Genomic DNA, 14,977 nt, shown 5'->3' on the forward strand with positions numbered 1-14,977 from the left:
TTCTCCTGCCAGGAAAGGGAATGGCTGAGTACACCTGGCATCCCCTCTTCTCTTCCTCGGCACCTGTAACCACTTTTCAGTCTGCTGTGGGACAGTTCACCGCATTGGAATGCAGTCTGCCCCCCACCAGGGCCCCCTGCCTCCTCTGTCCCAACCCAGAATCTCTGGAGCGGGAAGTTTTGAGTAAGAGGCAGTGCAAGAAGGAAACATTCCAACTCACCTGCGGAGTCCCTCGTGGAAGTTGCTGACCTTGAGGAAGGGGGGGGGGGGTCCAACAACCCCCCCCCCCCCCAAGCAACAATGTCTCCTTTGGCAGTCATTTTGAGATTCTTCACCAGAGTAGGAGTTGGACTGCTGAAGCCCCTTCAGAGGAGTCAATGTTTTTAGTGGCCTTTGGGTTGGGCCCTATGGGTGCACTTATCGACCTGGTGTCTCTGAGGGCATGGAAGGAACCAGATACAGTGGTACTGATTTGCAAGAAGCCTGACAAAGGTCTTGCTCCAGCTATGGACTGGTTACATTGAAGTAAGAGCCCACCCATGGAGACCAAGTTCCAGATGGTCACTGTGCAATCCGTACTACCTCTGTTGAGGAAAGATAATTTGATGTGCTTGATCTACCTCAAGATGCCTACTGTCATATAAGTTAGAGAGGTGGTCCAGGAGATTTCTGCTCTTCTGGCTGGGAGCTGATGGTTACAAATTCGGATTGCTGCCATTTGGTCTTACCAAATGCATGGCAGTCGTAGCAGTCTAGCTCAGGCTGCAGGAGTTCTTAGCTCCAGAGACCTTACTCAAGCTGTGTGGTTCCTTGTAGATCAGTCATCTACCAGAAATCAAATCTTCAGCCTATCCAGATGGCCCTTTGTTTCTCCTATCTTTGGCCTCTTCTGAGCACCCACCTTGCGTGATAGATCCCCATCTGGATCTCATATCTCACACAGAGGACCTGAACCCATCCGACCTTCAGACTCTCAGATTAACCGGATAGTTTCTCCAGTTCCCCTGATGGCCAGAAATTCCAGGCTTTCAGGCAGTGTGGTTTATATCTTGTTCTTCTCCCAGAAGATGCCTATGTGGAAGGTGTATGCTAGCAAGTGGAAGCATTTCCCTATTTGGGCTAACTCTCAGGGGTTTGATCCTGTCTCAACCCCTTTGGAGGTGGTTTTGGACTTTCTTGCAGATTTGTTTAACTTGAGGTCCAGTTATTTTATGGTTAAAGTACAATTGACAGCTGTTTCCAATTTCCACATTAGCAGGGATAATGTGGCTTTGGCTGCCCTGAAAATTTTGAAAGCATTTAAGGGCATTTATTTTTTGTTGTACTTACCTGTTCAGGGTCATCTTTCAGCATGGGATTTGCCCTTCTTGTTGCAGGTGTTTGCAACCCCTCCATTTGAAACCTCTGCTAACATTGATTTGAAGAACATTGTTTTTGATGGCTGTCACCTTTGCCAGGCATGTCTGATTTGCAGGCCCTTTCTTTAATCCATCCGTATTTGGTTTTCCATGAGAGTAGTGGGGGGAGGGTATGTCTGCAAGGATCCTTCTTTCCTTCAGTTGTGGCTACAATGAATAATTTTAATCGATCTATTCACCTTCCAGTATTTTTCACCAATTACTCCAACGAAGATGAATATATGTTTCACAGCCTTGATATGCATAGGCAATTGAGATTCTGTTTAGACAGGAAAAAATCCTTCAGGAAGTCTAATCAGTTTCGTTTTTACCTCTCCTGATGAATATTTTAAAAATTTTTTTTTTTTTGAGGATCTGCTCAGTGACATAATCATTTTTGTATTGACCTAAAGTTCCTTTGCCCTTTTTCCAGAAGAAACTTAACCAGTGTTTGTAAAAGAATGTTGATTAGCAGGTAGCCCTTTTCCCTTTGAAACCTCATTTTAGGATGCTGTAATTGCAGCCTAAGTGTCCAATTTCCATCTGAAGAAGGTTTTAGGCCTTGTGTAAACCCTGTGAGGTTGGGATTAACATCCTCACCAGGTGCTCTGAAGAAAATTTATTTTTTAATCTCTTCAGACCATCATAGGTCCTAAAGACTACACCACGTTTTCTTCTACAACTCTCTTAATATCCAAAGTTTTGCTCAGGTGGACAGGAGAGTTTTTCCTCTTTGTTTATCTAGCTCACCATTCCCATTGTTCCTGTATAGAACAGACTCTGGAAAAGTTGTCAGGGCTTCATGTTTGTGGGAAACCCTTAAAAGACCCTTTCAACTGCTCTATCAGTGGGTTTTCATATTAAAAGGTGTAGCTGTACCTCTATGCAGATTCTGTGGTCAGAGGTACAGCAGGTGGGATGTGCTTGTCTTAGATGTATGACGCAGGCTGTCCTCTTTCAAGGAAAAGTTGAGACAGGCAGTCTGAATGCCACCTTCATTTGGGAGGTGATATACTCTAGAATTTGGGCAGGTGTCTTATAAGACCTGCAAAATTGGATATGGGCTTTGACCATGAATGGTCTCTCTTCCACTTTTTCTTTTAGTCCAGTCCAGCACACAAGTAAATGGAAGCTCCTCACCAACAGAGAATGGTGATCAAATGCCACGCATTCAAGCTCTCTCTGGGTCATCCTAAGAAGTCTTCAGGTGAGATATACTTTACAGGGGGCATTGCAGCATTCTTTGCCTTCCTTCAGGGTTGCATATAGAAGGCTATTTATCAGCGTTTGTCCCTGCTTGGAGAAGCATTACCAGCAACCAATGGGTTATGGATATGGTTTGGATATGGTTTCAAATGGCTACACCTTTGAACTCTTACATTGTCTCCCAGCAAGTGCTCTTTAAAAGGCCAGACAGGTCTAGACCATGTTTCTTAAGGGGGTAGTAGAACCTCTTCCTCCTTTGGAAAGAGGAGGGTTGTTTGTTTCTGCGTCTTTTTCATTCTGAAGTTGAGTGTGATCCTGTTCCACTTCGGATTTCTGTGACTTCAGGACACGCATACTCTACCTAAAAAGTTCTGGATAATGTCTCATCATGTGAACCTCTCGGTAGATTCCTTTGGTTCACTCTGGTTCAGCACCATCAGTAGTGCAGGTTGAGGATGTTTAGTCTATCATTTCAGCCTGAGTCTTTTTTGATGTATAACAATATTAGAATTCACATAAGCACAGTCATTCTCATAAAGGGGGAAAAAGGAAGAGCGTAAGTAAAAAGAATAATGAAAAAAATGGTGCAACTTGTAACATCCTGCATCTTTTCAATTTCAGTACAGCTGTTTGAAATACAATTCCACAGGTAAAATGCTTCAAATAAGAAACACAGCAAGTTAGAGAAAATGTGTACTTTTATTATAAATAATCTAATCTAAGCTAACTTGGTGCCATGCCTGTTGACTAGTCCCACTACTAATTAATCCTCATTTGCAGGTTCTACTTCCTGGCCTCTACTGTGTGTCTACAGTATATTTTCTGTTGCTTTATATGACCAGACTTGTTTCCGGTCTCCTCAATGTCTATAATTTCCTACTTCTTGTTTTCCTTATTCCTCAAACTGTGCACTTCCTCTCTCAGGTCTAAATCACTCCCTTCCTTTATTAAAAGCCCAGAGTGTTTTTGAAGATTCTGGCCCAGATGTCGGAGGCCTTTGTGAAGGAATGATCCCTTAGTGTTCCCTCTAGTTTCCTTTCAAATATTTGACTCGTGTGATCACCTCACACTGTAGCAACCATTCGTGAAGGAAAGCTCCCAAATGCAAAAAGCATTTGGGAGTAAATATTCACAGAAAATGTTTTTTGCAGGGGAGCTATCCCACTATTTACATGTAGCAGTTTTGTGGTTGCACTATCACAGAGGAAGGGGAAATACCCAATTTACCACCTGTTCATCGTTCTGGGGAGACAATGACCAGTCGCATACTAGTGATTGCACAGATGCTTTTTGATCCCTGGCATCTTGACAAAATGCCTGACCCCTGTTCACGTATTTGCATGACTGGCTTCTAGTAGCTCTATCAATGAACAAGCTAGTACTAACCTCTTCCTGGGTCCTTCTGTGGTTGTAGGTCATGGGGGAGTCGCAGTAAAATGGGATAAGTACCGCAAAGTGGTAGAATGAAGAAAGATATTGCAGGAATATACCCACTTTATTGTCTTTTTGTAGTCTTTGTACAGGTTTTCAAGCTTTTTTCAGAGCCATGCATTCAAGGCTAAATTAAAATTTTTGACCAGACTCTGTGATTAGGCCAGAATAGGGTATAAAGATGGATGAATTCTGGTGAAGCCATGTTATAGATTTGGCTAAGAAGACAAGATTATGGGATTTTCAAGATGTGATGGTAACATGTAATAAATAAAATGAAGCAAAAAATGGTTGTGCTAGTAACTCTTTTTGATGGCAGACAGTGCTGCACTTCACAGTAACACGTAGGTGTAAGATAATAGTGTGTAACTCACATCTGTAAAGCTGGTGACATTAGGTTGCCTAACAGTTCAGATGTCAAAAGGCCTGAACTGGAGGGGATTTTCAAGTGGATCTTGCCAGCTGGGATGCTTCCTGTTTTATTTATGTCACTAGTGAAGACTGGGAACTGTAACCCTAGCAGATAAAATGAAGGTAGGGTATCAGTAGGTCATCCACAGTGTATGGTGTAGACATAGAGTTGCATGTGCATAAAGTTGCATCAGCATCAGTGCATGCCTTTTGGCAGGTGTATAGGTTAATGTTAGACCAAATTAATAGCCTCTGTACTGCCAGAATAAGATCGTAATTGAAGAAACCTGTTTTGTGTCTGTGGATTGAGACATTCCAGAGGGGCACTGTCTGCTAATGTATGGTGAGAGAGAGAAATAAAAATATCACTAGAAAAGAACACGAGGTGAAAATTAGCACTAGGATCCTAAATTATTACCCCTCTCCCACTTAGCCCACTGTTCTTACTTGCTGTACCATACATCTCCGGATCATCTTCCCTTTTTCCCTACCACGTTGTGATGTAACCCTCATGCCAGGTGGGCCCCCAGTTATTTGGAGAATTAATCTTACAATGCTCTGTTGTAATGCATGGAGAGGAAGAGATTCCATAAAGGTATGGGACATGGCACCAGCAGTCGTCATGTATGTGGTATTTGGTCAGCCATCCCTTGCTCTGTCACCACTCCTGGCATGTTGACATTTGATGTTCAGCTGGAATGGCATTGAAGAGTGGCTTAAGGATGCATTCACTTTTGGCCCTTAGAGCAGCCTGCCTCCTAGCTTTCCCACATAGCCAGCTTGGTGATTTGCTTTGCTTTGATCTTCAGTATCCAGTAGAGCTCACTGATATTGCTACCCAGCACATTCATCCCCCAACCCAGGATTGGTTTGCCCATCCTCTCTGCCTTTGCGATCAAGCACAAGAGTCATTAGGCCGGATAAGGTCTCCTAGGCCATATTTAGGGCTTCATTCCTCTCCACCACATGTGCAGGCTTAAAGGTTGTAACATGTTGTAATCGGCTAAATAATAAAATGCCTTGTATGGGAGCTTCTGTAATGTCGACTGTTGTCATGGTAGGGTGGGTTGAAGCAAATATGAAAAATTTACTAGATAATTTGATTACTGTACTTGGCAGTCTGAATAATCAGTGGAGTATGGAAGCACAAAGTTTTAACGCCAGCTTTTCCATTACTCTGACCTTTGTGTTATCTGCCATATAGTTGCAACACAGTAGATTGAATAACAAATTATGTTTAAATAGAATGAAATTATTGGAGGTGAAGGTGTAGAACAATTATTTGTGCATACAGACAGCATGTGAATGAAAATGTATTCTACACTTTAATTTGCTGTTGCATAAAATGAGTTTGCTGTTGATAACGTGCTTGATTTATTTTCCAGAAATCTCGGAAGGAGTGTCCTTGCCACTTGGGAATACAAAAGATTTTATCATTTCATTTGACCTTCGATTCATCACAAATGGAAGTGTGTCTGTGGTGCTGGAGACAACAGAGAAGAATCAGCTGTTTACAGTTCACTATGTTACAAACACACAACTCATAGCATTTAAAGACAAAGACATTTATTATGGGATTGGGTCCAGAACTAGCTGGAGTACTGTTACGAGAGATCTTGTCACTGACTTGAAGAAAGGAATTGGATTATCTAATACAAAGGCTGTTAAGCAGACCAAAATAATGCCAAAAAAGGTTGTTAAATTGATAGCCAAGGGGAAGGGCTTTATTGACAACATCACTATATCAACCACTGCCCACATGGCAGCTTTCTTTGCTGCAAGTGACTGGCTTGTGAGAAACCAGGATGACAAAGGTGGCTGGCCAATCATGGTAACGCGTAAACTAGGAGAAGGTTTTAAATCTTTAGACCCTGGCTGGTATTCTGCCATGGCTCAAGGTCAAGCCATTTCAACACTAGTAAGAGCCTACTTACTTAAAAAAGATATGTTTTATCTGAATTCAGCAATTCGAGCAACAGCTCCATACAAACTCTCATCAGAGCTCCATGGTGTAAAAGCTGTTTTTATGAATAAATATGATTGGTACGAGGAATATCCAACAACTCCCAGCTCTTTTGTTTTGAATGGTTTCATATATTCCTTAATAGGCTTGTATGACTTAAAAGAAACAGCAGGAGAAAAACTTGGTAGAGAAGCTAAATTGCTGTATGACCGAGGTATGGAATCTCTGAAAGCCATGCTTCCACTGTACGATACAGGCTCAGGCAGCATCTATGACCTTCGACATTTCATGCTGAATACAGCACCCAATCTTGCACGTTGGGACTACCATACCACCCACATAAACCAACTTCAACTGCTAAGTTCCATAGATGATTCCTCAGTTTTCAAGGAAGTCATCAAACGTTGGAAGAGTTACCTTAAAGGTGGCCGAGCAAAGCACAACTAGAGCTTTCTACCAAACTTTTTTTTTCTTTTTTGCTAAAAAGTAATCCAATATTATTTTTCCATTCTTTTACTTTTTTAACTTTATGGGAGTGGGCTTATATGTTGTAGTTTCATGTGAGGTTCAGTTATCTGTTGCTGAGGGATTATTCTAATAACTGAGTCTTTTGGAGATATCTAGGTCTATGGAATGAAAAAGAAGTAGAATCTGTTTTACTGATGATTCGGTGTAGGTCTTTTTGTGGGCAGTATGATTTTCTCTATGCATGCATGTACCCCAATGTTATGCCTGCATTCAGAACTAATTTTTTGTCATCTAAACTCTGAGGCTAAAATGCTCTGCTTATTGGGTTGTACTAGACTTGCTTTATGGTACATCAAAACTGCAGGTGCTTTCTGCTTGATGTCAGTTTACACATGTTTATGTAGGGAACCTAGCAGATTAACAGTAGAAGATGGCCTCATAATATTTCCATTCCTGTTTCTGCCTAGGTGAGGATTTTTGCACATAGTATACCGTTTCTGTTATGCCAATTGTTATAACTGGCAGTACGTAGAAAATTGATTTTGTTAAAGATGCAGTACCAACCATTCATGTTTATGCTGTTGCCAGTGTATTGTACAAAGCTGTGCTCTGTGCATTCAGGTGAGTCATAGTAAATCTCTTGAGTATTATTATTTTTTTTTGTAAAAAGTAAATAATTTAATGATAGTGAGAAAAAGATGTGCTTTTGTCCCATTGTGTAAGTGCTTATACACTTTCCTGTGCAAGGCATATACATCAACTCTAGAAACGAGGCATGGCACCAGCAGATTGTTGCGCATTTTATTTACAGCCAGGACTATAATTTTCCCAGCCTATTCACATGTGACAGGTTTGCTTTTTGGGTGATACTTCAACCTTAGCAGAACCAAATGCTGTACGCTATAATATGTGTTTCTTCATCTCAGTGTTCATTGTACAAGGTTTCTAGGTCACTGATTTTGTACTGGTATCATGACCAAGATGGTTAGGAATTTGGATTAGGCATTTTGTTATGCTGTCAGTAGATAAGCACAAGTAGATGCAGAACTGGACACACACAGATCAGATGAAAATAACATTCTTTTTGAAATGTGTACATTGCTATACAATTGTGTCCAGGGACTGATAATCAATTTATCCACATGTAGATGACTCTTGTTTTTTTTCCTGTATTTTTGTATTTTGGAGCTGTGTGGAATTGTATTGGGATATTTCATGTATTTTGGTAACTTGCTTTGAGTGAACTGTTTTGTACTTACAAATATTGATCTAATTTTGTATAGAGGGATAAGGGTTAGCACAAATGTTTGTCCTTATGTAATTATTATGTAGTCCATCAGAAGTTGTTTGATACTTTCTCTGTGATTATGATAAATGATTTTTGTTAAACTCTGTGAAAAAAGTGCATAAAGGATATACAATTTAGAATGTTAAAATTATCTATATGTATATGAGAAAAACAGGTGCATTTCTTATCGTTTTAAATTAGCATCAGTATATGACTGAACTTTAACATGCCACAAAAGTCCAGTTTCATTTTATTTTATTTTATTTGCTTTTGTCTGAGGCAGCTTTCAGCAGGTTATTAAAATTAAGTTTAAACATTTGATTTGCTACCCTATAGAGTGAGGGTTTCCTCTCAAGCTTTGTCTTGGTGGCTTTAAGTAGAGGGGGATCTGTTTATCTGTCACAGTATCCTCCAGATGCTCAGTTACATAGCTGAGCAGTTTGAAGTTGCTGAACTTGTCATTTGATGCCACTGTGTATTTTATATGGCCTTTCCAAGTGTAGCATTTGCAGATTTGCTATTGAGATTTTGCAGCCTTCTGTGGTGGTGTTTCTGGGTGACAGAATTGCATTGTCTGTGCAATTTAGGCTCTATATAGATGTATCAACAGTTAATGGCATATGGACCATTTAATCGTGTCAGCAAGCATAAATGGCACATTGCCAAACTGGGTTTATTAAAATAACTTTAATGTGCCGTATCATGAAATATTTAAATGCTTCCATTACTTAAAAAACTTTTCTGTAGCATTCTATGAAAGGGTCCTTAACCTAGCATTAATCTCTCAAACACAATATTTTTATAAAAGTTGGTCTTGAGATCTATTGTTTGAGATTCTTCTCTGTGTTGTCTCATGATATTGATTTCCTTATTTTGTTATAGCAAGCTTAAATGCAAATGTTACGCTCTCTAATTCTTTCTGAAAATGTAATAATTTATTTTAGTACTATGTAAAAAATATAATGTAATAGATGAACATTTTAAGTGGTTCAAATTCCATTGATAACACTTATTGCATGGATTATGGCAGTTACTTTCCCAACTCATGCAGTTGTATTAAGTAGTGCTCAGTCTGCAACTCATTATAGTCCTTTAAGCAATGATTATTATTATCATTCTATCTGGCTTATCCCATGTAGAAATGAGCAACACCACAGTTTCTGAATTTACTAGCTGAACTGAATGTCTGTTAAAAAGTTGTCAAAATCTGCTTTCTCAAGCATTATTTCTTGCTACAAGCCCTTCCTGAAAGAATTTCCCTTTTATACGTTATTACTCAAGGCTTTTAATGGCTTATGTTGTCCTCTCTTTACTCTGTTTTAGGACACGTGTCATAGGTTTTGGTGTCATTTTTCCATCTCCAGATTGTTTGTCTCCACGAAAATTTAATGTAAAACCTGTACTATATAGATGTACAGCAGTATTTCAAGTGATGTATTCTGAATGGGGATGATGTGTTAAAAGAAGGAAGTGGGTGCACCTGTTTCCTTCCAACTTCTAAAAACATGGTCTCTGATTAGCTACACTAAACTGTCTTTGTGCTTGCCATTGTGGTCTGGGCCGTGCTTCAGAAGGGTATGTGGAGTAACTTTATCGGTAAATAAATAAAGATGCTGAGTAGAGCAGTGTTTCAAGGTTTTGCTTTGTAGATCATTTGAACCACAGCATCTTGAGATTAATAATTTTGTTAATTAAAGCTGTCAGTCAGATTTGCTTTTGATATCTCTTCCTATCCCACTTCTGTGTTTCATCATTTTTTTAATCATATTGATTATTGGTATTCTGCAATCCATTAGGTAAACATTTATTCACTTACATCATCTTTCTGTTTTGCCAGACTGCTTGATCACCAGTTTTCAGAATAAATTTTTTGTTAGGGGTCTGCAGCTACCTTTCTGTAGTTCTCCCACACTTTGTTGTTTACAGTTGAGCTTTTAAACAAGATGGCTGAATGTGCAGCTGGCTCTTCTTTAGTATTATTCAATGTGTATTGATTGATTTGTCTACTCTGTCATCAATCATCAGAGTTTGGACGTAAAAGTCTTTTCAGGATGCTTTTGAAGCATTTCTTCGCATAAGAAATGCCTACCTCTTTCCTCTAGAGTTTAAAACACATCTTCACCCACTTTTTTAGCAAAGGTTTCAAGATGGCTTGTTATTTCTGATTCTTTCCTTTACATTCGGCTCTTCCCAGTTTCAGCCTTTCAGCTAAGCCATAACACCTTTATACTTCCTGATATTTGCATTGGCTTTCTGAAGTACTGTGGTTTACATTCAAGTTAAAGTATATCCTTGTAATGTGAAAAATATATTCTTCCAATGTTCATATTCCATTTGCAGATCCATGTGTTGCCTTTTTGCAGAAGTCTTTCAAGTCCAGCAGTGGGCTTTGTTCTCTGCATTTACATGAAAAAGTCATGGGGCTTTAGTTTCTGTATGTGCACTAAAGTGATTTATATGGACAAAGTGCATTTGCAGATTTAACATATGCCATGGTACAATAAAACGATGGTGGAAGATGTCTGAAACTTGTTTAAGGACTCCCTAGATATGTATCAGAATTTAAGGGTTAAAATACATTCATTTTATTGTTTCCTCTTGCATACACACATGAGAATTTTTTTTATATCATAACTTTGATCCCAAACTAGTGTTAGAAATGTGGCAGCTTCACTGAATTTAAGCATTTTGGAGATTCTTCCATTAGTATTTTTCTTTTCATGTATACCAGACCAATGATTGTGCATTTATTACACCCCTTTTTATCTTATAGCAATTTGCAGTGCCCTGATGGATGCATGATGCTGAGATCAGTACAGATAGTGGCTGAACTTAGAATTCTTTAGGAGGGCAAGCCTTCAGTACTGAAATCATGTTTGAAGTGTTCTTGACCGCTTGTTTGGAGCCACAGGCCACCTCTGACTCCCACGTGGAGATGGCTGGGCCTTCGGATGCACCAGACTTGAGACCTACCGAGACCATCCTTTCTGAGGGCTCTGGAGTAGCTGAACAAGCCGCAGCCTCAGAGGGTGTTTTCAGGCCTACTCAGTTAACCATTAAACCTTCTGCTAAATCTAAACCAAAGAAACAGCTTCAGCTTTCACCAGCACAGGCCTCCATGCCTAAGAAACAGATGCTCAAAATGGTCGAAGACCTAATTACTCTGATCAGGGGGTCCCACCCTCCTCCTGATAAAAGGCCTGGACAGGATGCAGACTATGACTCATCCGATCAGGTGTCCATCTCCTCTGATTCATCCTCAGACCTAGGATACTCTTTACCCCCTTATGAGGATTCTGATGCTGAGGAATCCATTCCTTCAGCCTCTCCTCCAGAGGGACTACTCCTTTGGGGAAACCTTACATACCATGCGGGAGCATTTCCATTGGGAGGGCCAGGATTACTCAGAATCTAAGAAAAGGCTCAGAGATTTCCTTTTATTACCTCAACACAGACCCCTTGCTATTCTGCCAGTGTTAGATATTGTGGATGATGTGTATGCTGAATCCAGCTTAAATCCTGATTCTTTACCTCCAGCTCCAGTTAAGCCAGACAGATATTACAGAGTCCCTGACTCTCACAAATTCCTTTATAAAAGCCCTGTTGCAGACCCTGAAACTATTTCCCAGGGTCCCAAAGGGGTAAAGACCTCTACAGCAAAAAATCCAGTCCCCTCTGATAGAGATTCCAGGGCATTAGATAGATGGGGAAAGAAAGTGTACACATCTGCAACTTTGGCAATGAGAGCACTAAATTGCCAGTTTCACATGCTTTAATATTAGCAATATTTGATGTCTCAGTTGAAACAAAACATGCTTCCAAATTCAGAACTTCCTAACTATAAGGAAATGCAGGATTTATTGCATGCAGCTGAACAAGTGGGAAAACATACTTTGCAATGTGGTTTTGATTCTTTAGAGGCCTCCTGTAGAGCAGCAGTTACAGGGTCTGTCATTAGAAGGCATGCTTGGTTAAAAGAACAGACCTTTCCAGATCATGTTAAAGCAAAGTTATTGGATGCACCCTTGCAGCAGGATGTTTTATTTGGAGTTAAGGCAGAAGAGGTATTAAAGAAAATGGAGGATAAAGCAAAATCTATGCAAACGGTGAAGGATTTCTTACAGGTTCAGCCTCCTCGGTGTAGCAGAAATTGGCCAACAAAAAATTGGTCCTTTCCAGTTTCAGACAGACCTCAAAGGAGCAGATACAGACGTCCAAGAGGCAGAGGCCAACCACAAGGTACTTACAGACCTCGACAATGGGGTACTCCAACCCAGAAAGAAGGGGAAAACAGGCCTCAACCTTATAAAAAAGCAGACCCAATGACTTCCCACTACAGCTCCCAAACACCTCTCTCTTGGCAGCCCCCTTGAGGGGAAAACTGACACTTTTCAGTCACAATTGGCAGTTAATCACCAAAGACAAATGGGTTCTCAATATTGTCTCAAGGTTTACAGGTTCCACTTTCACACTCTGCCAAGGTTAAAAGGAATGCCAAATCTGCCACCAAATCAATGGGCAGAGGCTCAAAGGCAAATTACAGCACTCATGGACATGAGAGCTGTTCAAGAGGTACCAATACAGAAGCAAGGACAAGGATTTTACTCAAGACTCTTTCTGGTTCCCAGAAAGGACAAAGCCTGGAGGCCCATTTTGGATTGTTCTTCTCTAAATACTTACCTGGATGTTCCAAAATTCAAAATGTTGACACTACAGCAGCTTCTTCCCATGCTGGGCAAGAAAGCTTGGCTCGTAACATTGGACCTCAAGGAGGCATACCTGCATGTCCCTATCAGACAAAATTGCAGAAGATACCTCAGATTCTTAGCAGGTTCAATGCACTACCAATTCTCTGCACTGCTCTTTGGCTTATCTACTGCGCCCAGGGTCTTTACAAAATGCCTGGCACCAGTAATTGCATTTTGCCGACAAAAAGGAATTCAAATTTACCCATATTTGGACGACTGCCTTATTCAAGCAGAGAGCAAAGACATTCTTCTGAAGCATCTAGCGTTTGTAAAAAGACTGCTAATTTGCCTAGGGTACACAGTAAATGAAAAGAAATCAAAACTAGTGCCCTCACAAGAGATAATATTCCTGGGTGCCAGCTTAAATACAATGGCCCAGATGCCTTACCTCACGCCAGACAAGCAAAAACAACTGATTCAATATTTCCAATTAATGGCAACAAAGACTCCACTCCCTACAAGAAAAATACTGCAGGCCTTGGGTTACATGGCATCTTGCATACTACTAATTCCATATGCAAAACTGCATATGAGGAAACTACAATGGTACCTAAAGAGTGTCTGGTCTCAACACTGTCACAGTTTGGAAACAGTAATAACAGTTATTCCTTGCCTTCAACAAGAGTTTCGATGGTGGGCTCAAGCCTGTCACCTCCTCAACAAGGGACAGTCTTTCACTCAACCCACAGCCAGGCAAACACTGACAACAGATGCTTCGGATTATGCCTGGGGAGCACACCTGGCAGGAAAATGTATTCAGGGCAAGTGGAACGCAGAACAAAGGCATCTTCACATCTATCAAAAAGAGATGCTAGCTGTACAAAATGCCCTTCTAGCTTCCAAGGACCTTCTTCATCCAGGACAACTTCTTCTAAGGACAGACAACACCACAGTTATGTGGTACATAAATAAGCAAGGGGGCACTCATTCATATCCACTCTGCAGACAAGCCATGACCTTGTGGAACACAGCTATAGCCTATCAAGTTCATCTGCAAGCACAATTCCTGCCAGGAGAGAAAAACACACTGGCAGACGACTTAAGCAGAAACATCATGGATCCACACGAGTGGAAATTAAATCCACAAATGTTCAGGATGATAACACAGAAATGGTGGAGCCCGGACATAGATCTGTTTGCATCCCCAATGAATTGCCACCTACAGAAATTCTGCACAAGGACCTACCACCCACAAGCATGGAAAGTGGATGCCCTCTCATTCAGCTGGAAAAACCTACAAGTGTATGCTTTCTTACCACTGCCTCTCCTTTCAATGGTACTCATAAAGGCCAGACAAGAAAGGCCAAAGATGATCCTGATTGCCCCAGACTGGCCACGCCAGCACTGGTACCCAATCTTAAAGAACTTAGCACAAGGACCACCATGGATTTTGCCTCAAAACTCACAACTTCTGACTCAGCAAAACAATCAGATACTGCACGGCCAGCTCAAGACTTTAAACCTGGCTGCATGGCAAATTCCTTAGTCAAGCAAACAATGCCTCTCTCCAAAGCTGTTATGGATGTCATTCTGGAGGCCAGGAGGCCTAGTACCAGGAAAGCATATTCGGATAAATGGAAGAGATTCTGTGCCTGGAACCAGGTTCACAACCTTAACCCTCTTGTCCCAAATATTCCTCAGATACTACAATACTTGACTGAGATGCTGGACAAGGGCCTCTCCTTTTCATCCATTAAAATCCATGCCTCTGCCATCTCTGCTAATTACAACACGGATCCACCTATTTTTTCTCATCCTTTGGTAAAACAGTACCTCAGAGGGGCTAAAAACATAAGACCGCCCCATAGAGTACCAACTCCAACTTGGGATCTCAACTTTGTCTTGGAGAAATTAACTTTACCTCCTTTTGAGCCAGCTAACTCAGCAGACTTAAAATATGTCTCTTGGAAAACTGCTCTACTCCTGGCAATAACCTCAGCACGAAGAATTTCAGAATTACAGGCACTAATGGCAGTGGAACCCTTCATCATATTCCACCAAGACAGGGTGTCTTTAAGAACAAACCCTACTTTTATGCCAAAGGTGGTATCAAGTGTGGCTCTAA

At 40.8% G+C, this 14,977-nt stretch overlaps 1 protein-coding gene across 2 annotated transcripts in view; it reads left to right on the plus strand.

Moving 5' to 3' along the window:
- GLCE (glucuronic acid epimerase) overlaps positions 1–8,982 on the plus strand; it is a 712,908-nt gene extending 703,926 nt beyond the window's left edge. For both annotated transcript variants that reach the window (XM_044077677.1, XM_044077678.1), the window contains one exon: positions 5,831–8,982. In XM_044077677.1, coding sequence (XP_043933612.1) covers positions 5,831–6,855 — 1,025 coding nt within the window. In that variant the 3' untranslated portion in view covers positions 6,856–8,982. The remainder of the gene's footprint in view (positions 1–5,830) is intronic.
- Positions 8,983–14,977: the final 5,995 nt, after the last annotated feature.

Source organism: Protopterus annectens, chromosome 7.part0, assembly GCF_019279795.1.
Source record: "Protopterus annectens isolate FY-2018-M chromosome 7.part0, PAN1.0, whole genome shotgun sequence".
NCBI lineage: Eukaryota > Metazoa > Chordata > Ceratodontiformes > Protopteridae > Protopterus > Protopterus annectens.